This window comes from Pygocentrus nattereri, chromosome 11 (assembly GCF_015220715.1).
Source record: "Pygocentrus nattereri isolate fPygNat1 chromosome 11, fPygNat1.pri, whole genome shotgun sequence".
In the NCBI taxonomy this organism is placed as follows: domain Eukaryota; kingdom Metazoa; phylum Chordata; class Actinopteri; order Characiformes; family Serrasalmidae; genus Pygocentrus; species Pygocentrus nattereri.
Window position 1 is genome coordinate 3,610,215 of NC_051221.1, and position 26,058 is coordinate 3,636,272.

Below are 26,058 nucleotides of genomic sequence, written 5' to 3' on the forward strand. Positions count from 1 at the left end.
TTCTCCATATTTTGACTTAGTATCTGGAAATAAAGACTCAAAATATTGACTATGGAGCAGCCGATTAGCGGTGAAGAAACCAAAACAATCCATCCTGGATCAGAGTACTTTCTTGTTGGTGTAGTTGACTTGGTTTCTAGAGTGTGCAAATGTGCACAAGTCAAACACACATTTATTTCATCATATTTGTCCATCATTTGAGGGAAACCCGTGGAAAACACTGTGCAAATTCATACGTAGTCCAGGTTGAAGTCCATGCTGGATGACAACCCTTGTCAAAAACACAAATCGGTGTTATTTTAAAGACACAAAAAAAGCAAGAAACGCTCATTAAAATACAAACTGGTGTTATTTGAAAATAAAAAAAGCGAAGAAGCAGGAAAGAAAGAAAAAGAAAGAAAGAAAGGCAAATTGCATGTTAACGCTTGACTAATCTCATCCCTGTTCCAGCCATATGGTGCAGCTCATTTCTGCTGGTGTCCTCAGGCGTTTCTGGGGGCGATTCAACAGTCCTCTCTTCAGGAAAGAACAAAATTTGGCAAAAAAAAGTTTTAACACATTGAAACTTCTTCTGTTCAGCCACCAAAGCCAAGCCCGGTCTGTTCTAGCTTAAGGCGAACCCATATATCCACATACTATAGAGAACCATGTTCATTACAGAACCGTTCCTTATTAGTGCATGCAGAACACTAGCAGAACCACTGCGATCCCTTTCAGTTCTGCGTGAGAAGAGCAGCTACGCCATCTGCAAAAATGAAACACATCTGTAATTCATCATAATAAATAAACAGCATGTAATAGCAACTCGATTCAGTCTTCCTCTCGATTCACATTCGTTTTTAAACGCAAGACAGCAAAGCTCCGCTGATCTACATCAGCTTCAGTGTTTCCTTCACGCTTATTTACTACATTCAACTCTTCAAGTCTTACAGAATATGTTCCCCAAACACTCAAACACATTCACATTTTTACCTCTATTTATTTTCCCTTTAAGTGAACTGCCTCTTTTTAGGCTATACTGTACGGAAATACATTCCTGCCAAATAGAGGAGGAAAAAATTTCCATTTTTGTTCTCAGAATTTTGACAAAGCATCTCAAAGTAATGACTTTCAGTGTCAGAATGACTTATTTTGTCAAAACTTTGCCTCAGAGTTTGGAAATAAAGACTTTTCTCAAAATTTTGACTTGGCACCTGGAAATAAAAACACATCTCCTCAAAATTGCTGGAAAAAACCCCCCAGAAATTTAAGAAAAGTGTGTTATTATTTCTGGGTTGATGAGCCATTATTGCGAGATAAGAAGTCAAAATGATAAAAGTCTTTATTTCAACAAGGTATTTTATTATTTTGAGATACAAAGCCAACAGTTTGAGAAAATAAGTCATTATGTTGGAATAATAAAGTCCTGATTTTACAAGACACGTTGGAGAAAATACGCCATCAACATTTCAGGAATTTCAGTAATTATTTCAAGATTGTCAGTGGAAATTTGGACGAAGGGGAGAAACCCTGTGTTTTTTTCTCCTCTGTCTGGTGGGAAGGAGCTTCCAGTTTTCAGAGGAGTCGTTAGTTTTAGAACTGAGCTCAGACAATTTATATGACCTAAACATCTCAAAGCTCCTACAAGCTCCTCTAAAAACAATGGAAAACCGTGCCGACTAGAACAGTCAGGGAACATAAAGGGGAACGTCTGCTTCATGGCAAATGACCAAACGAGAAACCGGATGGTCTCCTTGCTCTGGTACGTTAACCAAAGCTACGAAAAGCCTAAAACGAGTTATGTGCATCATAACGTGGTTCTCAGTCCGACTGTTCCCGCTCACGGGCCATTAAGACCGCAAAGCGTGAGGAGCACCAGCACGGCTGCAGTCCGGGCTTTGGTGTGAACAGAAAGAAGAACACAAAGCAACAACAACGTAAACAGCAACAGGCACAGCCAGCGAAAATAAAACCAGCGGAAAGAAAGGAGTTTTAAAGCAAGCAGGACGTCCGCCTTAGAGTCCCGCACGGCCTGCAAACCCACAAAGTCTGGCAGAAAGGACAGCAGAGAACAGGGAGTGGAGCGGCAGAGTCCATCGCAGTGACCGACGGTGTGTTTCCCGTACGCGTCGGCAGCCTGCGTCCAACGGGGAAGGAGGATTCCCGCGTCACACCACGTACTGATACACTTCCGCTTTGCCGTGGTCGGGAGTGGCGAAGGGACTGAGCCACGCTATCGAGAACGGGTGGCCGAAAACCACCTTCATGTTCATCCACTTGGACTTCTTGGCCCATCGTCTCTCCTCCTTCTTCAGCTGCTCGATTCCCTGAAACAACGACATCAACAACAGCGTCACCAAGACGTCCGGCCGGCAATTCAAGCCGACACGGTTTCCTGCAAGTTTCCGTTTATGATGGCCATAAACGTGGACTAAAATACGGACACACGTTTAGCTACATGACTCGTTTCTAGCTTTGTCCATGTTTATCGATAACAGTGTCAAACGGTGTCAGAAACCACGAGGCCGGTTTGTGATGCTGGAGGCGGGCAGTGAGCACCATGCTAACTGAATTCAGGACCATCAGCCAACTGTGTATGGAATTAGACCTCCTCATCTAACCCATCCGTGCATTTAAACACCACATACACACTAGCGAATACACACACACTAGGGGGCAGTGAGCACACTTGGAGCGGTGGGCAGCCCTATCCACGGCGCCCGGGGAGCAGTTGGGGGTTAGGTGTCTTGCTCAAGGACACCTCAGTCATGAACTGTCGGCACTGGGGATCGAACTGGCGACCTTCCGGTCACGAGGCTGGTTCCCAAACCTCCAGCGCCCCCTAATTAGTGGGGTACAAGTTGAGGCTGAACAATTTGAGGGCAAACATCTAAATATTTTTTTTTCCTGACCAATATTGCAGCTAAATTAGCTCAAATTCATTATTTTACAATATAACAAGTGTGTTTGACTAAAACAGTACGTGTCTCAAGTTAAATGCTTCAGGATAAGTTTTAGGCTGTAAATTTAAAATGAAACATGTTAACTTTAAAAACTGAAGTGCTGAAACTTTATACCATATATATGACCACTAAAAACCAACTATAGGTGTGTGCAAAAGTCTGTGCACCCCTGGTCCAATTCCACGTTCTTGTCGATTTTCAGGTGTGTTTATTTACTGATTTTAAAACATTGGGGGGGAAAAACAAACTGTGGCTTGTACATGTGTAATATATATATATATATATATATATAAAGAGAGAAACAGAAACTGTGCGTTGAAATTTAAGTGTTCTCTGTGGCTTTTTGATGCTTTTTGTTGTAAACAAGACAGAAATTTTACCTAGCGAGACTGCCGTTGAGTTTGAAAGAGAAAAAAATCTTTTTTTAATCTCAGCTGTAAAGAAAACAACAGGAGTCGTACGAAACGCTGAACAAAGAAAAAACAACAAAGTGCAGAATGAAAGGAAGTGACATCAGCTGCGAGGGTGACCTCGATGAGGGGAACAGGGTGCAACTTACGGTCTCATCAGTGCAGATGGAGTGGACCTGCGTCCCGAACATCACGGCGGTGAAGATGAGGAAGAGGAGGCCCTCAAAGCAGAGGAGGATGAGGAGGATGACGGTCGCTGGAGGAGAGAAGGTGCTGCACTCTGGAGGAACGAGGGAGGGAAGATGGAGGGAAGGAGTTACACTGCAGGCTCATAATCCAGCCAATCAAACCCCCTCAAACCAGTAGTCGTTTGCATATTAATTTTAATCTCACTCTAATGTGGCTGCGACAAAAACTCTATAAAATCAATATTTAAATCAATATAGTCGATATTTTTAGCACAGTTATGAAACCTGAATCAGGAGGGATCAGACGGAGGAGCACATTACGCTTTTTCACCCATAATTCAGCGGTTTGGTGTGAAACGGGTCAGACGTCTTTACAGTGGTGGTGATGGGAACCAGGCGTCGCCATGACTACAACACAGATATAGACACTTTATTTACCATCCAGAACCACCAGAGAACCTACACGAGTCTTCTGAGCTTATATGGAATGTTGATGATGGAAAACAGTGGAAAATCTGGAATAATGAGTTTTCTTTGGGGACTATTTTGCCGCACAGCACCCTGCATGTCTCCCTCCACCATGAATGGAGTTGAAGTTCTCTAAACTCTCATAAAACAGCGTCTCAGTCATCAGGCAGTGAATTCAGAACCAGTTCATGTAGGAACTTTCTGTAGGAGCTTTTAGAGGGACGTCTGGTTCCCATCACCACCACTGTGAGCAGTTCTGAGTCTAGAACTGAGCGTTTCACACCAAACCGCTCTGAATGACTCCGTTTACATCTGAACTGTTTAGTTATGCAGAAATGTTTTAAAAAATGGTGGAAGTCCTCTTTAACAGGGTATTCCGTTTTATTTAGGCACCATTAATAAACTGAATAATCATTTGTATGATATTAATAACATCCAGTGTAGTATAACAGTAGAATATTAGGAATTGAAAATATTCAGTAGTTGCAGCCGTAAACATTAACCGCAGCCAGATCTACACACAGTGATTACTCGGCTCAGGTCTATGGAGGATCTTAAACAGAACAAAAGTCTGGAGCAGTGGGGAGTTTGACCAGCTGCTGGATTGGGAGCCTCGTGGTAATAAAGAGCGGGTTATGGTGAGAAAAGGGGAATTGGGGGGAACCACCCTGCCAACCCCAACACTCTGCACCTACAGAAGCCCCGAAGAGGAAACCGGAATATAGAAAGACATCAAAGGGCGTTCCTGAGTCTAACATCCACTTTAGTTTAACTGCCCGTGTAACAAACCAAATATAAGATTTCTAGCATCACTTGTACAATTTCAGCCATCAAAACATTTTTCACTACTAAACTGAGCTCAGTTGACTAAAAAATTGGCACCAGCTCTGCCCAGCAGGGTGGGCAGTTTTTCCCTTGTTCACCCTTTGGGACCAGGTGACAAAGAAAACTACTCATCATCAGCATGCTAATTGTTAGCCAGCTGGCACTTCAGGTCCACTTTTTTTTCCCATCTGACGCTTCAGGGCTTCCGTATGAGGCAAAAGGCTTAAAAAAAAAAAAAAAAAAAAAAAAACAAAAGACATAAATATTTAAATAAACTTCCATCAACCCTGAAACTCCAAAAACTTAAAAACGAACAGCAGAGGAACAGAAAAAAAAAAACGGGACGAGATTTTATTTTATTTACATGACATTTATAGAACATTTTGGATTTATGTGTTGGTAAAAAAATGACTTTTCACTTTGAGGGTCTTCATTGTAACAGTGTGTTAAACAGAACCCCCCTGTGTACAGGCTGTATTTTAGCCAGCCTGATCTCAGAAGATGTTGCTATGGGAACATGAGATGATGAGCCAAAGCTACTTGAGCCCGTTCAACTACATGAAAAAGTCACATCTGACCTTGTGCTAGTTTGAGCCTTGCTCTCCTGTACAGGCCAACTCAGACCATCTGTAAAGATAAAGGTTGGCTATACACCCTGGTGGATAACTCACATCCAGCCAGTGGGGAAGCAGCTCAACTTACTGCACAATTTACAATAAACACCAACATTACAGACAAAACACTGGCAGCAACTGTAAAATCATCTATGTCTGAGGCTTTGATGTGCTTGTTATGTGTGAGGCTGTCAAATGGACCCAACTATATAATATGGATTTTGAATATGCAGCTCTCTAAAGCAGGCAGAGCTGCTATAAGCAGTATTAACCCCACTGAGGATCCTGTGCAGCTCTCTAAAGCAGGCAGAGCTGCTATAAGCAGTATTAACCCCACTGAGGATCCTGTGCAGCTCTCTAAAGCAGGCAGAGCTGCTATAAGCAGTATTAACCCCACTGAGGATCCTATGCAGCTCTCTAAAGCAGGCAGAGCTGCTATAAGCAGTATTAACCCCACTGAGGATCCTGTGCAGCTTTCTAAAGCAGGTAGAGCTGCTATAAGCAGTATTAACCCCACTGAGGATCCTATGCAGCTCTCTAAAGCAGGCAGAGCTGCTATAAGCAGTATTAACCCCACTGAGGATCCTATGCAGCTCTCTAAAGCAGGCAGAGCTGCTATAAGCAGTATTAACCCCACTGAGGATCCTGTGCAGCTTTCTAAAGCAGGTAGAGCTGCTATAAGCAGTATTAACCCCACTGAGGATCCTGTGCAGCTTTCTAAACCAGGTAGAGCTGCTATAAGCAGTATTAACCCCACTGAGGATTCTGTGCAGCTCTCTAAAGCAGGTAGAGCTGCTATAAGCAGTATTAACCCCACTGAGGATCCTGTGCAGCTTTCTAAACCAGGTAGAGCTGCTATAAGCAGTATTAACCCCACTGAAGATCCTGTGCAGCTCTCTAAAGCAGGTACATTTACATTTACAGTATTTAGCAGACGCTCTTATCCAGAGCGACTTACAAGAAGTGCTTTGTCAATCTAGAGAAAGTATCTTTGCTATTTACCAAATGTGATGAGAGCGCTGGACTTCCACTAGGCCAGTATGGTGATGTTTTGATTGCTATTTTTAGAATTAGTACTTTGTGGAGAGCTCAACGCAAGACACAGCCTTGCTAAAAGAAGCTACTTCAAGGGTTCTTTAGTAAAGGCAATGGTTCTGTTTAGAACCACGAGTTTTATATAGAACTATCGCAAGCTTAAATGGTTCTCTGTGTGGTGAAATGGCTCTTCAGGTTGGTGGAGAATGTGTTGTATTTGACTCTATAAACACGGTCCTATTCAGCACCAAAGGCTAGGTTCACATTACCAGGCTGAAGTGGCACACTTCTGACTTTTTCCCCCAAACGTGACTCAGATCTGGTGTTTTCAGGGCTGCGTGGACACAAATCTGATCTTCTCAAATCCAACCTGAGCCTTTTAAGTGCTAAGAGTATTTAAAAGAAATAAAAATGTTCAAAAATATTCAACACACTCTCCATTAGTCTGAAGAACCCATTCGCCAAGCTAAGAATCTTTAAGCATGCAAATGGTTCTTCTTCTAAACAGGACCACTGGCTTTACTAAAGAACCCTTAAAGAGGCATCGTTTTTAAGTGTGCAGCGCTATCAGTATGTATGCTAGCAGCCAAAAAACTAGTGTTTCTGCTCATACAGAGAAAAATGTCTGATTCTAGACCTGATTCTATGTAAATCTAAGTTTTAGAACAGTGCAGTGTATTAGATTAAGATTAAGAGACCCTCATTAGCCCCACGACAGGGAAATTTGACCGCCGCATTCAACCCACCCGTGCAGTGAAACCCCACAAACAGACTAGGGGGCAGTGAGCACACTTGCCTGGAGCGGTCCAACTGCAGCGGTGGGCAGCCCAATCCGCAGCACCTGGGGAGCAGTTGGGGGTTAGGTGTCTTGCTCAAGGACACCTCAGTCATGGACCGTCAGCTCTGGGGATCAAACCGGAGACCTTCCAGTCACGGGGCTGGTTCCCTAACCTCCGGCCCATGACTGCCCCACTACCTGATCATTTCAGATCAGCTAGTGAGAGAAATCACTGTTATGTCACAACAGCAAAGAGCTGATAAAGCAGGATTTTGGGCTTATTTAACCCAGATATTGGAAAAACAGAGCGTTTTTAAACTTCCCAGGTTAATAACTTCACACATTTCAGTGGTTTAGCTTTTGTCATCCATGAAAATGAACCAACCTCACATTCACTGCAGGGTTTAGCAAAGAAACTTTCACTGCTTAAAGGTGTTTTCCCACACGGCACATTCAAAAACAACCACTGACACACACTGAACTTCATTCAGTCAATTCCCACCGACCCAGACAGCTGGAACTGTTCATGAATGGCCAGGACTAATGATTTAATCTTCTTCTTGGTCATTTTTAGTGACCAAAAAGGGGCAGGTTTGGCTATTTATCTTTACTGCTAGTTAACTCAGCAGAATGGGCTGACATAAAGCAACACACTGCACTGTCCTGACGCTCACAGTTACACAGAATCAGATGCAGAATCAAACGAAGCTCTGCCGAGAGTGAAAATATGATCAAGAACAGATCATGAATGGGTCTTCCCACGTCTTTTAGCTCACTTCCCATTACACGGAACTCTCTACGAAGAAATCATTCCAAAAATAGCAATCAAAACACCAGCCTGCCGTCCTAGTTCACGCTCCGGCGCCTTCACTGGGGATGTAACAGTGCTTTTCAGCTTCATTTTAAAGAGTAAAGAACTCACTGAACTATTGTTGGTTTCAGCTGTAAGTGCTGAGGAGGATGCCTGAAGGGGAACTCCACCAGCCCGAACATTCTGCAGAATTCAGTGGTTAAGATTCTTAAACACAGTCGTTCAGAGCGGTTTGGTATGAAACACTCTTGTTCAGAATTGTTCCCAGTGGTGGTGATGGGAACCAGACGTCCAACTCTAAAAGCTCCTCACAGAAAGTTCCTACACAAAATGGTTCTGAATTCACTGCCTGATGTCGGAGACGCTGTTTTACAGTAGTTTTATAATAGACAACATATTTTAATTCATTTATTTCTACCTATTCATGGTGGAGGGGTGTAATAAGGCAAAGTAGTCCCCAATAAAAACAAATTATTTCAGATTTCTCTTCATCAGCATTCCATATAAGCTCAGAAGACTTGAGTAGGTTCTCTGGTGGTTCTGGATGGTAAATAAAGTGTCTATATCTTCGTTGTAGTCATGGCGACGCCTGGTTCCTATCACTTCCGCTGTAAAGACGTCTGAACCATTTCACACTAAACCACTCAGAATCGCTCTGTTTACATCTCACACACTGAATTATGCAGACCTTTTAAAAAATTAATGGAATTCCCCTTTAATCCCCTTTCCAAAGCTAGAAAACGGGGAAAATGTAAGTAAAATCCATAAGATAGTGACATTAACAGCCTTAAACACAACATAATTTTATTGTCATTGCCAATTTTTAGTCTGTTATGCTTGAATTTATTTTAAATGGTGACATAAATTGGGCTGCTTCAGTGCTGACTGGATGTGACTTATCCACTTGGACATATAGCCAACCATCGTATTTATATTTAATGTTTAGTTAATCCACCAATGCAGCCAGCCTTAATGTGTACATACATTCTGATTCAGACTATAAAGTAAGTTAACCAGCAAGCAAGACAGCTGATTAGCCAAACCAGACACTTATTATTTACCTATAAGAAATAAATAAGCAAAAGCTATTAAATCGTTAATTGTGGTCATCATAAACAGTTAGAGCTGCGTCTCTCCAGCAGGCGGGAAATGAACTTGAACCATAAGTTCAGTTGGATCAGAAACTGGTCTGCAGAGGAGACGAAGTTCATGCTCTGATCTTTAAAAGACGGCGGCGGGACGGACGTCCAGCTTATGTGTCTCAGAGCACAATGTCTTCCTCTCGGCCTTCTTTAATAAGGACATGTGAAGGACGTTTTCCTGAGTCTGACGTCATTTTAAAATAGTTAAAAACACAATCACTGCTCACTGCTGCTCATCTCTGACTGGACTCACGTGATGCTGGTTGTCATGGTAACGTTTACTCTAAGTGGTCCACTATGCATGCACAGAATTTTTGATAGGATTACTTGCAGTGAGCACGAAGATTTTTCATCAGAGTGTCGAGTAGAGTGAAAATAAACACCTCAGTCTTAATGATTTCATTGTATTCAATTGGACTGGCAAAACTCTTGGCATGTAAACAGACACCTGCTTTGTCCTGCAGATTTTGTCTAGACTTGGTAAAATTACATGCTTATTTCTCTAAGACTCTGCCGTGTATTTGGGGTGTGGACTGCAGCTTCCGCACATTTCTCAACTTTCCTGCGTCTCTAGTGAGGCAATAGAGAAACAACTGAAAGTCAGACCAGAGATCGGTCACTTAGGAAACTCACTCTATCCCAACAGGCGAGACTTCCTTTTGTTCCTTTTTAAATACAGAAGTGAAAGAGATGTAGTTTCAGGGCCGGGGATTGACATCAAATGGTTCATTGCAAAATCCGACATGACCTTCCAGATGTAGTTGATGAACAAAGACACTTTTGGTGTCCAAATTGTGCTTCTTTGGTTTTAATGCTGGAGATACAAGGCTAATGTTGCTAACAAACACTAGAAGTCAGTAGTCACCCAAATAGCCCAAACAGTTTCTGTGAAAATACACCCTCAAAAACCCCCTCAGACCACATCCGGTGGTGCAGCCTTGAAGTTGTGGTTTAGAGCAAGGTGTCTCAACCACTGGAGTGCGGACCAACGAGGAAGGTGTGAAGCACCATTTGGTGGTCTAAAGGCCAATACTGAGGTGGGCAAGTGGTCTGTAGTGGGCCTGTAAAAAGAGCTATATTAATACAAGCCCTGTGACAACAGAGCACAAAGGCAGCTTCTTGCTTTTTTTGCCCCCCTGCCACCCCACAACACTTCAGTCGTCCACTTGTGAGTGACTTGTGTAAAGTTGTACAGTCCATTGTGTTATTTGATGTTCTCTGATAATCGTCACACTCAGCTATGTTGAGAAATCACCCAAATTTGACTATTTTCAGCAAGAAAAAAAAAAAGAAGGTTATTTGTTATCCTGTGGGCCTTCGTGCCTTCTGATGATAGACTGGTGGGCCGCAAGCCATTTCAGACAACACCAGGGCCAGTGTTCACAATGCAGAACCTGGGTCCTGATCTTGGATCAGATTCCTCCGTATTTAATTACACAGACGAGGCCGAATGACTGCAGCTAAGACCTTGAGCAGGCGGAGAGAAAATTCAGTGATGTATTTTTACAGAAACAACATTTGGGTGACTATTGACTTCTAGTGTTTATTAGCAATGCTAGCTTTGTGGCTCCACCACTAAACTAAACAGGCAAAATTTGGTCTTGTTGGACCCGCCTCCCCCGGTCGACCACACCTTACTTTGATTTTGCTCATTCCTTTAAGTCTAGCGTTGGACGAACCCGAAATACTTATGATTATTCACCGTTAAAACCCTTCTAAAGGCCTGATGTTTGATCAGGACCCAGAAAGGAAAACAACTGAACGCTGTTCTTACTTGACCAGTCCTCCTCGAAGCAGAAGATGAAGTGGAACGCCACCATGACGAGAGCGTGGAGTGATATCAGGGCAATGTACATCTGCAAAAATACGCAAACAAATAAATACACGGTCACTGACCGATCCACAAAGCACTGACCTAATAAAACAGCTTCTGCTCAGACCACGTTTTGGTGTCTTATTGTTTCCAGATGTGTTAAATTCGGTAAATAAACAGTCCTCGGTAAAGGATGCATCGACTTATGTTCACTTAGAAAGTCGGTGACAGCTGTGCTGTATGAAGGCTGGTGGGGTGGTGTGATGCGGTGCAGGGGGTCTGCACTCACCGTGAAGAGCACAAAGTATTTCTGGTTGTTTTCACCCACGCAGTTGTTCACCCACGGACAGTGGTGGTCCATCTTCCTGATACAGCGCTTACAGACACTAGGAGAAGAACAGAGAGACAGACAGACAGAGAGAGTTTCAGTATGAATGTGGGTCATGGTGCATCTCTCAGTCTCTCCCGGTGCGGCTGCAGGCCAGACTCAGAGTCAATTCCGACTCGTTTTACTTTAAGGTTAAGTTTAAGGTTTGCGCCTCCTGCTTGAACTCACTCGCTGCTGCCGACGTGAAAGATTTGAATGATTTTTCATGCCTGAAGTGTAAATAGGTGAACACGTCCTCCACAGAGACACTCTTCTGCACATTTTGATGACCAATCAATGTTTATGATTTATGATGAATGGGGAAATCTGCTAAATTAAATGGTCAAGATGTAAACAGAATCATTCAAGGTGGTTTGTGGTGAGACAGTGTTCTACAGAACCTTAGTCAGATTTCTAAATTACTCTAAAATGAGAAGTATGTCACATCAAATTTAAAAGGGACAGCTGTTAAATGGGGTCAGAGACCACCCTTCCTTTACTCTATTTCCAGTCAGAACAGTCATTAACTACAAGTTATTGAGTGTTCATGAGATGTTTTTGAGAAAAACGAGATATAAGAGAACCCACTCTCACAAAAAGTGAAAATGTGGCTCCTCACAACCACCTGGAAGAGCTGGTCGACCCCAAAACTGATCCCATCAGATAAACAGCACTTAAAGCTTTGATCTCTGAGAGAGAGGAGAAGATCAACCTGCTTCAGATCTGAAAACATCCACAGGGGTTTCTGTCCATCCTTCCACTGTGAGAAGACCACTCAGCGCTGTGGGTCTGAAAGGACGTGTAGCTGATCAAGAAGAACCTCACTGAGAAAAGGAGACGGACACATCAAACAAAGAAGCTGGACGATGGACTGACCGCCCCAGAGTCCAGACCTCAGTACCACTGAACGGGTTTGATTACTTCAGAAAATCAACCAGCTTCTCAGACTGAGCTTTGGAGGCGTGTCTGCAGGTTCTTTGAGGAGCTGAAAGTGAGTCTACAGAGACTACAGTGCTGTGAAAAAGTATTTGCCCCCTCCCGATTTTCTCTATCGCAGCCAGCGGTTTCAGATCCGCTGTAACATGAGATAATAACGCGAAGAAACATAAATGAACATAGATTCTCCAACACCTACATCACTCGGGAAAAAGTTTTTACCCTTTAAGATTAATAACAGGTTGTGCCACTTTCAGCAACAACACCTGCAAGCAAATGCTTCCTATAACCTGGGATCAGTCTTTCACTTCTCTGTGGAGGAAATTCAGTCCACTCTTCTTTGAAGAAACGCCTAATAAACCCAAAGCCACGTTGCAGGGCTTTGGAGCAGGAACTGTCCATTTAAAGTCCTGACACAGCATCTCAATGGTGTTCAAGTTCAGGACTGTGCTAATTTCAGTTTTTTCTGGGCCACTCTTGTGCTTCAAATCGCTGTCTATAGGGCAAAACCCAATTACACTTCAGCTTCAGACCATGGACCAATGTGTGGACCTTCTCCTTCAGGATTTTCTTGTAGAAAGCAGAATTCATGGTTCTGTCCATCAGAGCTTGGCAATATGACAGTATTTATCATTACTGTGATAAATTACAGCACAAATTGTCCCTACATGCTTTCTTGGGTATATCCTGGAGATCGCCAGTACAAAAATAGTTAGTCCTGTAAGACATTTTGTCATATCACCCACCTCTACCATCAGTCATGGCAAGTCGCCCAGGCCCTAAAGCAGCAAAGCATCCCTTTCCGCACTACCACCACGTTTCACTGAGGGTTTCATATTCTTATTGTGGAATGCTGCGTTAGCTTTACGATACATGCAACTCTTTCCAAAACGTTCCACTCTGAACTCCTCAGTCCATAGATCTTTATTCCAAAAGGCTTGGGGGTAAACAAGGCATATTCTGGCAAATATGAGGCGGGCCTTCATGTTCCTCTTGGTTGGTGGTTTTCGCCTTCCCTGCACTCCACTTTTGTCTCTGTCTCTCTCTCCCTCTGTTCTCTCTATCTCTCTTTCCCTCTGTCCTCTCTCTGTGTCTCTCCCTCTGTTCTCTCTATCTCTTTCCCTCTGTTCTCTCCCTCTGTTCTCTCTATCTCTCTTTCCCTCTGTTCTCTCCCTCTGTTCTCTCTCTGTGTCTCTCCCTCTGTCCTCTCTCTGTGTCTCTCCCTCTGTTCTCTCTATCTCTCTCTCCCTCTGTTCTCTCCATCTCTCTCTCCCTCTGTTCTCTCTCTGTGTCTCTCCCTCTGTTCTCTCTGTCTCTCTCTCCCTCTGTTCTTTCTAACGGTGGAATCGGGAATCACGACCTTATCTGAGGTCAGCGGGGCTGCAGTTCCTCAGATGTTCTCCTGGGCTCGTCACTGTGCTCTTGGAGGAATTTTAGAGTCAGCTGACCACTTCTGTGAATATTCATCACTGTCTTTCTCGTTTGTTTGTTTTTTTTTTTTTTTTTTAGAGATAATGTCTTCACTGGAGTCACAAGACCTCAGAAACAGATTTGTAACCCTTTCCAGACGGAAATACTTCAGTAACGTTCCTCAGTCTTTAGACTGTGGAACGGAAGAACTGGAGAAGTTCTATTTAAGTTACGATGTTTAGATTCAACAGGGCTGGCAGTGACCAAGCCTGGATACGGTTAGTTGAATTGAACCTATTAATCAACTAAATCTGGTTAACTAGGGATCTACGGGGGTGAGGACTTTTTCCATACAGAGCCAGTTGGTGCTGGATAACCTTTTTCCCACCCACTGAACATAATGACTATCAATAAATGATAATCATGCAATTTCATAGAGGTGGGCAATGTGGCGAAAATATTGTACCCTGATAATTTAACACAAAATACATCATGATATTTAGTTTTTCTGAGATTTAAGAATTTTCAATAGACAACATAGAACCTCTAGCGCCACCTATCAAAAATATTATAATAACTAATGAACCACAATTTTTATTCAATGTTTTACAAACTGCACTGCACTAAATCCAATTAAAGAGGCCTAATTATGTTCATTTTGCAATGAAACACATAGTTACGTGTTACTGACGTTATCAATGATATGCTCAGAAAAGCATATTGTGGATTGTTATCGTTATCATGATAAATCGTTAAACTGCCCACCCGTACAATTTCCCAATGTTTCATGAAAACAGACTGACCCCCCCACCTTTTTAATCTCCAGTGTGCTTTAAGACCTACAAAATTCAATCAGAACCCCATCCACAGATGGAGCAAAGCCAGGGTGCACTCATAATTCAATTCTCCTCAGTTTCCCTCAACTACATCCTCAAACTGCTTCATCACTAATGCTCCAAATCCAATTTCACTCCATTTACCTTAATTCTCCGCTACTCAGCTCACTTTAACTTTATCCAGCTCTACAGCAAAGACGAGGGAGATGGGAGCAGTAAACTGTGCTGAAGTCCCATTTAATCCATCAACTGAAGTGTGAAAGACCCCCCTAATACAACCAGGACAGAGCCCTGCAATCAAAGTTCTTGGGGGACCCTGAAAATAATTATTATGGTGTCTATCAGGTAGATGTTCAAACAGAAATTCAGATGAAAAGCTCTGAATGATTCACAGCGGTGGTGATAGGAACCTGATGTCCCCCTCTGAAAGCTCCTCACAGAAAGTTCCTACATGAGGTGGTTCGGAATTCACTGCCTGATGACTGAGACGCTGTTTTATGACTTGAGAAGATTTTAGGCTTAAACGTATTTTCAAACTCCATTCAGGGCGGAGGGATACACGCTGAGACAGAATAGTCCCCAAAGAAAACTGATTATTCCAGATTTTCCACTGTTTTCCATCATCGACATTCCATATAAGCTCAGAAGACTTGTGTAGGTTCTCTGGTGGTTCTAGACGGTAAGTAAAGTGTCTATATCTGTGTTGTAGTCATGGCGACGCCTGGTTCCCATCACCACCACTGTAAAGACGTCTGAACCACTTCACACCAAAGCGCTCTGAATCCCTCTGATTACACCTCACACACTGAATTATTCAGAAATTTAAACAAATGGGTGGAATTTCCATCTAAACAAAACTAATACACTGTAAAAAACAGATGGACTACAGTCTGTAACTGTAAACGTACATACTGGAGCTATAATGTAGGCGTTTCTAATAAAGTGGCCAGTGAATGGAAGCACAAGGTAGGTGTTTCTAATAAAGTGGCCAGTCAATGGAAGTACAAGGTAGGTGTTTCTAATAAAGTAGCCAGTGAGTGGAAGTATAGAGTAGGTGTTTCTAATAAAGTGGCCAGCGAGTGGAAGTACAAGGTAGGTGTTTCTAATAAAGTGGCCAGTCAATGGAAGTACAAGGTAAGTGTTTCTAATAAAGTGGCCGGTTAGTGGGTTTACCTGCAGTGGTGGGCTCGTTCTGGTTTGATGCTGCAGCATTTGGGGCACTTGTAGACCACCTGGCCTGGTTTCAGCTGCAGACTTTCAATGAACTCCTTAGTGGCATTTCCCTTTGGTACCGCCCCCTACAGACAGCGCAAGAGAAGAAACATTTCAAACTGCATTTTAAACTTTTGAAGAAGACTATAAAACAGCGTCGAAAATGTAGCGTAATGTTTAAAAAGTCAATTTTAATGTACTTCATTTGTACGTTGTTCTTGTTTTGTTTTTGGCCCTCGGCCCACTCCAAACATTTAACGCTGGACCCCCAAGACAAAACGTTTGGGCATCTCTGCTCTAAAATGAACCATTTAACACCAAACAAACTATTACATCATATTTATCGGTTATATATTACACACACAGCTCTGCCAGTCATAGCGGGGTTATAAAGAGTGTTTCAGCCTGAACTGTTTTCTGAGCGAGGCACAGCCTATCAGAGCAGAGGTCATTTACATATATCAGTCCCAGTGCCAGAAACATCCTGTTTAAGTCTAAGCGATGCAGAGAGTTTGGAAAACGGTCATGTAAAAATGAATTATGGCTGATTTTAGTACGTGGCGGTTCTGGAGGATCCTAAATGTTAAGAGCTGTATTTATTCCTCGGAAGTGATTTGTATTGACAGGTTAATTTATCAGCGCCACAAACTCTTAACGGTGGCTTTGTACTTGAAACGGGGAGGAAGACAGAGTTCCCTATTCATGATTTCTGTGGCCAACTTTCCCCGTCTTAACGAGCCATGTCCACCATCAGAGCAGAAACAGGAATAACATTCAAATCTATGAGAACATGTGAAGCCGCCCTCTCTCTGATCTGACATCCAGCCCTGCCGGCTCTGCCCCAGCTGGATGCACTGAAACATGGCTTTGCTGCAGGTTCAGTTCGGTCTGCGGAGACACTCCGCCGGCTCGGCTGACGACCCCCGGGTCTGGACAGAGATATCACGGTCTGCAGGCTGAAGAGGCCGGTGTTGACCGTAGACTCACCGGGTCGGTGCACATGGCTCGGAAGTGCGAGGCGAGGGCGAGGAAGGCGAGCGTGTTGAACAGCGCTCCGTTCGCCAGGCTGTACGCCGCGTTCCTCACGGGCAGCAGCATCACAAACACGACCACAAACTCGGCGTAGAACACCAGCATCCAGGTGATCACGCCGCACACGATCCCACAGCCATCCCGGATGAACCACATCTGTCCTGACGAGGGCGGGTGGGGAGGGGGAGGGGCGCAGTGCTCCGGCTGCAGATAACCAGCCTTTCTCTCTATATCCCTACTGGACTTCATCGTCTCACTGACCAGCACTCAGCATCCTGATCATGAGAGAGAACAGAGGGAGAGACACAGAGAGAGAACAGAGGGAGAGAGAGATAAAGAGAACAGAGGGAGAGACACAGAGAGAGAACAGAGGGAGAGACACAGAGAGAGAACAGAGGGAGAGAGAGATAAAGAGAACAGAGGGAGAGAGAGATAGAGAGAACAGAGGGAGAGACACAGAGAGAGAACAGAGGGAGAGAGAGATAAAGAGAACAGAGGGAGAGACACAGAGAGAGAACAGAGGGAGAGAGAGATAGAGAGAACAGAGGGAGAGACACAGAGAGAGAACAGAGGGAGAGAGAGACAGAGAGAACAGAGGGAGAGACACAGAGAGAGAACAGAGGGAGAGAGAGACAGAGAGAACAGAGGGAGAGACACAGAGAGAGAACAGAGGGAGAGAGATAGAGAGAAAAGAGGGAGAGAGAGAGACAGAGAGAACAGAGGGAGAGACAGATAGAGAGAACAGAGGGAGAGTCACAGAGAGAGGACAGAGGGAGAGAGGGAGAGAGAGATAGAGAGAACAGAGGGAGAGACATAGAGAGAGAACAGAGGGAGAGACACAGAGAGAGGACAGAGGGAGAGAGAGACAGCGAGAGAAGAGAGAGACACAGAGAGAGAACAGAGGGAGAGAGAGACAGAGAGAACAGAGGGAGAGTCACAGAGAGGACAGAGGGAGAGAGGGAGAGAGAGATAGAGAGAACAGAGGGAGAGACACAGAGAGAGAACAGAGGGAGAGACACAGAGAGAGGACAGAGGGAGAGAGAGACAGCGAGAGAAGAGAGAGACACAGAGAGAGAACAGAGGGAGAGAGAGACAGAGAGAACAGAGGGAGAGACACAGAGAGAGAACAGAGGGAGAGAGATAGAGAGAACAGAGGGAGAGACACAGAGAGAGAACAGAGGGAGAGAGACAGAGAGAGGACAGAGGGAGAGAGACAGAGAGAGGACAGAGGGAGAGAGAGACAGCGAGAGAACAGAGGGAGAGACACAGAGAGAAAGAACAAAGGGAGAGAGAGAGAGAGAGAGAGAGAGAGAGAGAGAGTGTACAGGGATAGAGAGAGAACAGAGGGAGAGAGAGAGAGGGAGAGAGAGAGAGAGAGAGAGAGGGAGAGAGAGAGGGAGAGAGAGAGGGAGAGAGAGAGAGAACAGAGGGAGAGAGAGTAGAAGAGAAACAGAGATTTATCAATAGATCTATCAATAATTTCATATTACACTTAATCATTTTACAGTACTAATATTGTTATTAGGCATTAATTGTTACAACAAAATTACATTTAATATTAGCCTAATTGTATAACATGAAATAATTAATACTGAATTTATTGCAGGGCTACAATGTTTTATTAATTGCTGCGTAGTTTTTGTTTATGACTGCCAATTAAATCAAACACTACAGATTTTGTGTAACAGTTAATGTGTAGAATTTAAAACTCTTCAATAACGTGTTCTGTTCATTTTGTTAGAGAGTGGCAGAAGCTGTTTCAGTACTTGTGGTGAACTCTTATCACCAGTAACATTAGCACTACGAGCAGCAGTGATATCAGAGTAAACAAGCACAGGACTTTAATCACACAGCTCGAATCACTCCTGGGTGTGTTTCACTGTGACTCAGGAATCACGGGTCACGTACACACTCAGACAAATAACCTTCACCAGCTCCGGCTCCCAGCGGAGGCCCTGAGTCATGCAGGCAGTGCCGACAGTACAGACAGCACAGCGCAGTGAGTACAGCGCAATACAGCACAGCCGGCACAGTACAGCACAGTCAATACAATTCAGTCAGTCAGTACGGGCAGCGCAGCGAGTACAGCGCAATACAGCACAGCCGGCACAGTACAGCACAGTCAATACAATTCAGTCAGTCAGTACGGGCAGCGCAGCGAGTACAGCGCAATACAGCACAGCCGGCACAGTACAGCACAGTCAATACAATTCAGTCAGTCAGTACGGGCAGCGCAGCGAGTACAGCGCAATACAGCACAGCCGGCACAGTACAGCACAGTCAATACAATTCAGTCAGTCAGTACGGGCAGCGCAGCGAGTACAGCGCAATACAGCACAGCCGGCACAGTACAGCACAGTCAATACAATTCAGTCAGTCAGTACGGACAGCGCAGCGAGTACAGCGCAATACAGCACAGCCGGCACAGTACACCACAGTCAATACAATTCAGTCAGTCTGTACGGGCAGCGCAGCGAGTACAGCGCAATACAGCACAGCCGGCACAGTGCAGCACAGTCAATACAATTCAGTCAGTCAGTACGGACAGCACAGCGAGTACAGTGCAATACAGCACAGCCAGCACAGTACAGCACAGTCAATACAATTCAGTCAGTCAGTACGGACAGCACAGCGAGTACAGCGCAATATAGCACAGCCGGCACAGTACAGCACAGTCAATACAATTCAGTCAGTCAGTACGGACAGCACAGCGAGTACAGTGCAATACAGCACAGCCAGCACAGTACAGCACAGTCAATACAATTCAGTCAGTCAGTACGGACAGCACAGCGAGTACAGCGCAATACAGCACAGCCAGCACAGTACAGCACAGTCAATACAATTCAGTCAGTCAGTACGGACAGCACAGCGAGTACAGCGCAATATAGCACAGCCGGCACAGTACAGCACAGTCAATACAATTCAATCAGTCAGTACGGACAGCACAGCGAGTACAGCGCAATACAGCACAGCCGGCACAGTACACCACAGTCAATACAATTCAATCAGTCAGTACGGACAGCACAGCGAGTACAGCGTAATACAGCACAGCCGGCACAGTACACCACAGTCAATACAATTCAATCAGTCAGTACGGACAGCACAGCGAGTACAGCGCAATACAGCACAGCCGGCACAGTACACCACAGTCAATACAATTCAATCAGTCAGTACGGACAGCACAGCGAGTACAGCGCAATATAGCACAGCCGGCACAGTACAGCACAGTCAATACAATTCAGTCAGTCAGTACGGACAGCACAGCGAGTACAGTGCAATACAGCACAGCCAGCACAGTACAGCACAGTCAATACAATTCAGTCAGTCAGTACGGACAGCACAGCGAGTACAGCGCAATACAGCACAGCCAGCACAGTACAGCACAGTCAATACAATTCAGTCAGTCAGTACGGACAGCACAGCGAGTACAGTGCAATACAGCACAGCCAGCACAGTACAGCACAGTACATACAATTCAGTCAGTCAGTACGGACAGCACAGCGAGTACAGCGCAATATAGCACAGCCGGCACAGTACAGCACAGTCAATACAATTCAATCAGTCAGTACGGGCAGCACAGCGAGTACAGCGCAATACAGCACAGCCGGCACAGTACACCACAGTCAATACAATTCAACCAGTCAGTACGGGCAGCGCAGCGAGTACAGCGCAATACAGCACAGCCGGCACAGTACACCACAGTCAATACAATTCAGTCAGTCAGTACGGACAGCACAGCAAGTACAGCGCAATACAGCACAGCCGGCACAGTACACCACAGTCAATACAATTCAGTCAGTCAGTACGGGCAGCGCAGCGAGTACAGCGCAATACAGCACAGCCGGCACAGTACACCACAGTCAATACAATTCAATCAGTCAGTACGGACAGCACAGCGAGTACAGCGCAATACAGCACAGCCGGCACAGTACACCACAGTCAATACAATTCAATCAGTCAGTACGGGCAGCACAGCGAGTACAGCGCAATACAGCTCGAGAAGGACGTGTGCAGGGCCAGCTCATACTGGATGAGCTCGAGCAAGACGAGCCTGCACAGGACGAATGTGTGCAAGGCGAGATTGAGCAGGACGAGCGTGCGCAGGGCGAGCTTGAGCAAGACGAGCTCGTCCTGCTCAAACTTGTCCTGCACAGGCTCATCCTGCTCAAATTCATCCTGCACAGGCTCATCCTGCTCAAATTCATCCTGCACAGGCTCGTCCTGCTCAAACTCATCCTGCTCAAATTCGAACTGCACATGCTGGTCTTGCACAGGCTCGTCCTGCTCAAATTCGTCCTGCACAAACTCACCCTGCACAGGCTCATCCTGCTCAAACTCGTCCTACACAGGCTCGTCCCGCTCAAACTCATCCTGCTCAAACTTGTACTACACAGGCTCATCCTGCTCAAACTCATCCTGCACAGGCTCGTCCTGCAAAGGCTCATCCTGCACAAACTCGTCCTGCTCAAGCTCGTCCTGCAGAGACTCGTCCTGCTCAAGCTCGTCCTGCTCAAGCTCGTCCTGCACAGACTCGTCCTGCACAGACTCGTCCTGCACAGACTCGTCCTATTTGAGCTCGTCCTGCACAGGCTCATCCTGCTCAAATTCGTCCTGCACAGGCTCATCCTGCTCAAACTCGTCCTACACAGGCTCGTCCCGCTCAAACTCATCCTGCTCAAACTTGTACTACACAGGCTCATCCTGCTCAAACTCATCCTGCACAGGCTCGTCCTGCAAAGGCTCATCCTGCAAAGGCTCATCCTGCACAAACTCGTCCTGCTCAAGCTCGTCCTGCACAGACTCGTCCTGCTCAAGCTCGTCCTGCACAGACTCGTCCTGCTCAAGCTCGTCCTGCACAGACTCGTCCTGCTCAAGCTCGTCCTGCACAGACTCGTCCTGCACAGGCTCGTCCTGTTCGAGCTCGTCCTGCACAGACTCGTCCTGCACAGACTCGTCCTGCACAGGCTCGTCCTGTTCGAGCTCGTCCTGCACAGGCTCGTCCTGTTCGAGCTCGTCCTGCACAGGCTCGTCCTGTTCGAGCTCGTCCTGTTCGAGCTCGTCCTGCACAGGCTCGTCCTGTTCGAGCTCGTCCTGCACAGGCTCGTCCTGTTCGAGCTCGTCCTGCACAGGCTCGTCCTGCTCATGCTCGTCCTGCACAGGCTCATCCTGCACAGGCTCATCCTGCTCAAACTAGTCCTGCAGGTCAAGTGTGTGAAGGGTGAACTCGAGCAGGATGAGCGTGTGTCAGTCAAGCTTGATCAGCTATCTAAAATCAAGTTTACTGTTATTCGCTTCGTTTTTACTCTGCAAAACTGAGTAAACAGAGAGATCCCACCCACCTCTGCTGAGGACAGAGATATGATAGCAACTCCACACACCAGAGAAATATGTACCACTGCCAACGCTGACTGTTCTTTTCACTTTCACAAGGACACACAGCACCTTATCTACTCTGTACAGTTCCCTCACTCAAACTGACTTTATCACAGAAAGGCAGAAAGACCAGGAAGAGCTTGACCTACTGCTGAACAATGAAAGGTCTGAATGCTTTCTCTCATTCAGACGTGAGAAACGTAGCTTGGCTGAAGTCCCGGTGAACGATGAACTCTTTCCACACTGCTACGTATTTCCAACTAAAATATGATATTAGGGAAAGTCTCTGATGTTGAGTTCAGAAAGTTTCTGACAACCAAGCCAGAAAAATCCACTCGAACATCACACCACAACTTGTGATTACCTACTCGGAAAGTCAGAATCTTGCAGAAAAAGCACTTTAAACATTTTAAACAAACTTTTGAGCTGCTACTTGTGTTCAACATGGCTACATGCAGAGTGATACCTAGACAAACGTTAACCGAAGCGCTTCTATACAGATTATAAATCAAACTCAACGCTTTTATGCCATTATTGGTGCTCCATGAACAGTGAATTGCTTTAGCCTTTGTCCACCAAACAAACTCTAATTCCAGTGTAAACCCCTTTGAAGAGCATTTCATATGCCCACATTCATTCTTGCGATTCATCCAGACGTTTTACTGATGATGTCTTCCACATTAAGAACGATTTACTCAGCCGACAAAAAGCAACATTATTTTATTCGCTGTCTGCTCAATTTCTGCAAACTCTCTGACCAATCACAGCCATCGCTGGTGTCACCATGGTAACAGCCAAGATGATGACTAGTTTACTCTCTGCTTTGTAACGGATGCTGTAAGCATCTCCAAAAGCAGCTCAAACTAGGCAAACCGAGCTACAGACATCTGAGCTGCATGTGGAAGCTCTCAACGTTTCAGCTCCTGAAAATCACTGTTGGACCAAAACCTTGTATCTCTAAAATGGTAACTTTACAGAAGGTGAAAAAACATTCTTAACTTGTAATGGAAATGAACATTGCTGCTTTGAGGAGCGTCACTAAAGCACAAAAAGAAGCTGTAGACACTGTCCGTGCCCATATGTGGCCTAAAAACTTCCCATTTTCAGCCAATGTACTCACCTCCCACTCGCTCATGTTTCTGAACCACTGTAAAAAGCACCTGCTGGACGTATGAGTGGAGCCCGATTATGGGCAGTTTCCCACCTCACAGTGACAATCTGTCTGTATATCAATTATTTAGCCCGTCCACCGAGAGAAAGGAGGGGCAGCAGGGCAAGCATCAGGGTGCCTGCATGCTAGACAATGTAAGGGCAGAGAGCGGTAGATGCAGATCTAGTAGGTCTAGAGGGCGTGTACACGGCTGGAGCGGGGCGGAGCTTGTACAGTTTAAAATCCACTGGGAAACAAAACATTTGGACCAGAAACAAAGAAATATGGACCATCCAAAGAAAATTCTGGCAATGGCCAAATACACAGCCAAGCACACAACAGCCACGAAGGCACATAGAACAGGTAAAGAGTCCTCATCCTGGATTTTCATCCGTCTTCTACCTGCATGTTTCTATTGGTTGACGTGGCACCAGGTCAGAATCCGCTCCAAGGAAAGCTGAAACAGTTTAAACCCTTTCGACGCCGGACGAAGCGTCTTTTCACTGCACACAGGGACGTTTCTAGCCCGACGGGGCCGCCGCAGCGTCCTCGCTGAAATACACCGGGGGGCACCATGAATGGATTAAAACAGGGGTCCACTGCTCTGCTCCTGGACGGCAGGTGTCCAGCACTGTCCGGTAATCTACCTGCTGAAGCACACCTGATTACGCTCACTGAAATACTCTGGGGGACTTTACATTTCATCACCCTCCCAACTTCAAACACCTTCCCGCGGCGCTGGACCCCTACGGTTTTTATAGTTTGGATCAATCAGGAAAAAACACATCCAAATATTCGGCCCTTTCGTGTTGTTAGTCTACATTGCGTTCGGCGTGTGAAAGCCTTCACTGGTGGAAAGCAGGAGAATCCAAGTTGGAAAATTCTGATATCTTAGTCATGATGAATGTCACATTAGACAAGCTGAGCGCTTTCTCTCCACCAACACGTCCAATGATATTACTGGTTAATACTATTGTTTTCCCGCCCTAACCTAACCTGGTGCGCAGTGACGTGCATATATATATATATATATGCTGCCTGTTATCCCAGTAGAATACGTGCCCTCACGTCCTTGTCTTAATGATTATGCCCTCAAATGAGTTTCGTTATACTGAGCCCCCTGTGCATGTTTGATGACAATAAACTGAAGTGAACTGACGTGCATTGGTAATACCTGGCTATAATTTAGCTCATCGTTTCACTCCATTATTTCACTTTCACTTATTTTTTAAGTTGTAATTCTACGAGTCAAGTTAACAGCGGTATTTAGCAGCACAGTGGTATTTATAACAGAAGAGAAAAGTATACCTCACTATTACAGAGTCTGGATCTAACCAGCGATGTCTCTCAACAGTAGTCATGGTCATTTACAGCATTTGGCTGACGCCCTTATCCAGAGCGATTTACAGTGTGATCATTTTACACAGGGAGGCCAAGGCGGTGTTGGGAGTCTTGCCCAAGGAATCTTATTGGTATGGTGTAGGGTGTTTACCCTGGTGGGGATTGAATCCCGGTCTACAGCGTAGAAGGCAGAGGTGTTAACCACTACACTAACCAACCGCCAACCGTCATCTGACCATATAAACATTAGTTCCATGTAAACCCTGTACTTAATGGCAGTTTATTATACAGTTTAGTACAGAATTAAAAGGGAATTCCAGCATTTTCCAGCACTTCCGTCCTGCTTCGGTGTTTCAGATGTACACAGGCATTCACAGCGGTTTGCGTAAAAACGGATGACTGTAGAGACTCTGACGTCTTTACAGTGGTGGTGATGGGAACCAGGCGTCACCATGACAACAACACAGATACAGACACTTTATCAACCACCCAGAACCACCAGAGAACCCACACGAGTCTTCCGGGTTGTTTTCCCGAGTTGTTTTATTTGGGGGCGAATTTGGCCTGCATGTATCCCTCCACCACGAACGGATTAAAACAGGGGTCCACTGCTCTGCTCCTGGACGGCGGGCGTCCAGCGCAGTCCGGTAATCTACCTGCTGGCACCTGATGACGCTCACCTGTTAATAGCCAGGTTTCGAGGATGTGTCTGAGCAGGGGAACCACCAAACTGTGCTGGATTGCCGGCCTTCCCGGCGTGGTGCACCCCTGGATTAAAACACAGGGATTAAACTACATTTTCAGCCACACCTTTACCATAAAACAGCGTCTCGGCCACCAGGCAGTGAATTCAGAACCACCTCCTGCAGGTGAACTTTCTCTGAGGGGCTTTTAGAGGGGACGTCAGGTTCCTATCACCACCACTGTGAACGACTCCGACTCCAGAACCGCTCTGTTTACATCTGAACCGGTTTATAATGCAGTAAATGTGGGAGATTAGGTGGAGTTGCCCTTTAAGTCCAGGTATGAGAATAAATACAGTAATAAAGCGCCAACAGGCGGATCGGGGGGCTCACTCCCACCCGGCGGTGGGTTTTCTGGATAAGTGAGTGACTCTTTACCTCCTGCTCCTCCTCTCTGTCCCTCTGCCACCAGAACAGCCCCTGATCGCTCTGTCCTGCACAGAGACCCCCGAGACCCCCGGGCGCACGGACAGGCGAGCGGGACAGCTAAAGGGCCCAATTAAAGCGATAAAACAGACCAGACTGGAGAGTTTATCTGTCCTACCCGCTCACTCTCCGCTCACTCTCCGCTCACTCCCCGCTCACTCTCAGCCCACAACACACACACCAGGAAATCCACACCGTCGGAAGCG

General features: G+C 45.4%; 1 protein-coding gene across 4 annotated transcripts; it reads right to left on the reverse strand.

Annotated features, from left to right (window-relative positions):
- Nucleotides 1-92: 92 nt before the first annotated feature.
- On the reverse strand, nucleotides 93-26,058 carry zdhhc3b (zinc finger DHHC-type palmitoyltransferase 3b). Of its 4 annotated transcripts, none has more exons than XM_017686129.2 (7): nucleotides 25,971-26,058; nucleotides 16,775-17,094; nucleotides 15,749-15,873; nucleotides 11,316-11,412; nucleotides 10,988-11,069; nucleotides 3,502-3,632; nucleotides 93-2,306 (listed from the first exon to the last, which is right to left on the reverse strand). In XM_017686129.2, the coding sequence occupies exons 2-7, from the start codon at nucleotides 17,066-17,068 to the stop codon at nucleotides 2,148-2,150; spliced, it is 888 nt and encodes a 295-aa protein (XP_017541618.1). In that variant the 5' UTR covers nucleotides 17,069-17,094; nucleotides 25,971-26,058; the 3' UTR covers nucleotides 93-2,147. The 4 variants fall into 4 exon arrangements, with proteins under 4 accessions (XP_017541618.1, XP_017541615.1, XP_017541619.1 ...); XM_017686126.2 differs by having other exon boundaries at nucleotides 25,805-26,056; XM_017686130.2 differs by lacking the exon at nucleotides 25,971-26,058 and adding an exon at nucleotides 23,313-24,239.

Bases quoted from the DNA above. Each gene is read 5' to 3' on its own strand.
- zdhhc3b (XM_017686129.2), bottom strand. From the start codon at position 17,068: ATGAAGTCCAGTAGGGATATAGAGAGAAAGGCTGGTTATCTGCAGCCG. The intron at 11,070-11,315 runs GTGAGTGCAGAC...GTATTTTTGCAG, and splicing joins AATACTTTGTGCTCTTCACG to ATGTACATTGCCCTGATATC. The intron at 2,307-3,501 runs GTAAGTTGCACC...TCGTTGTTTCAG, and splicing joins CCATCTGCACTGATGAGACC to GGAATCGAGCAGCTGAAGAA.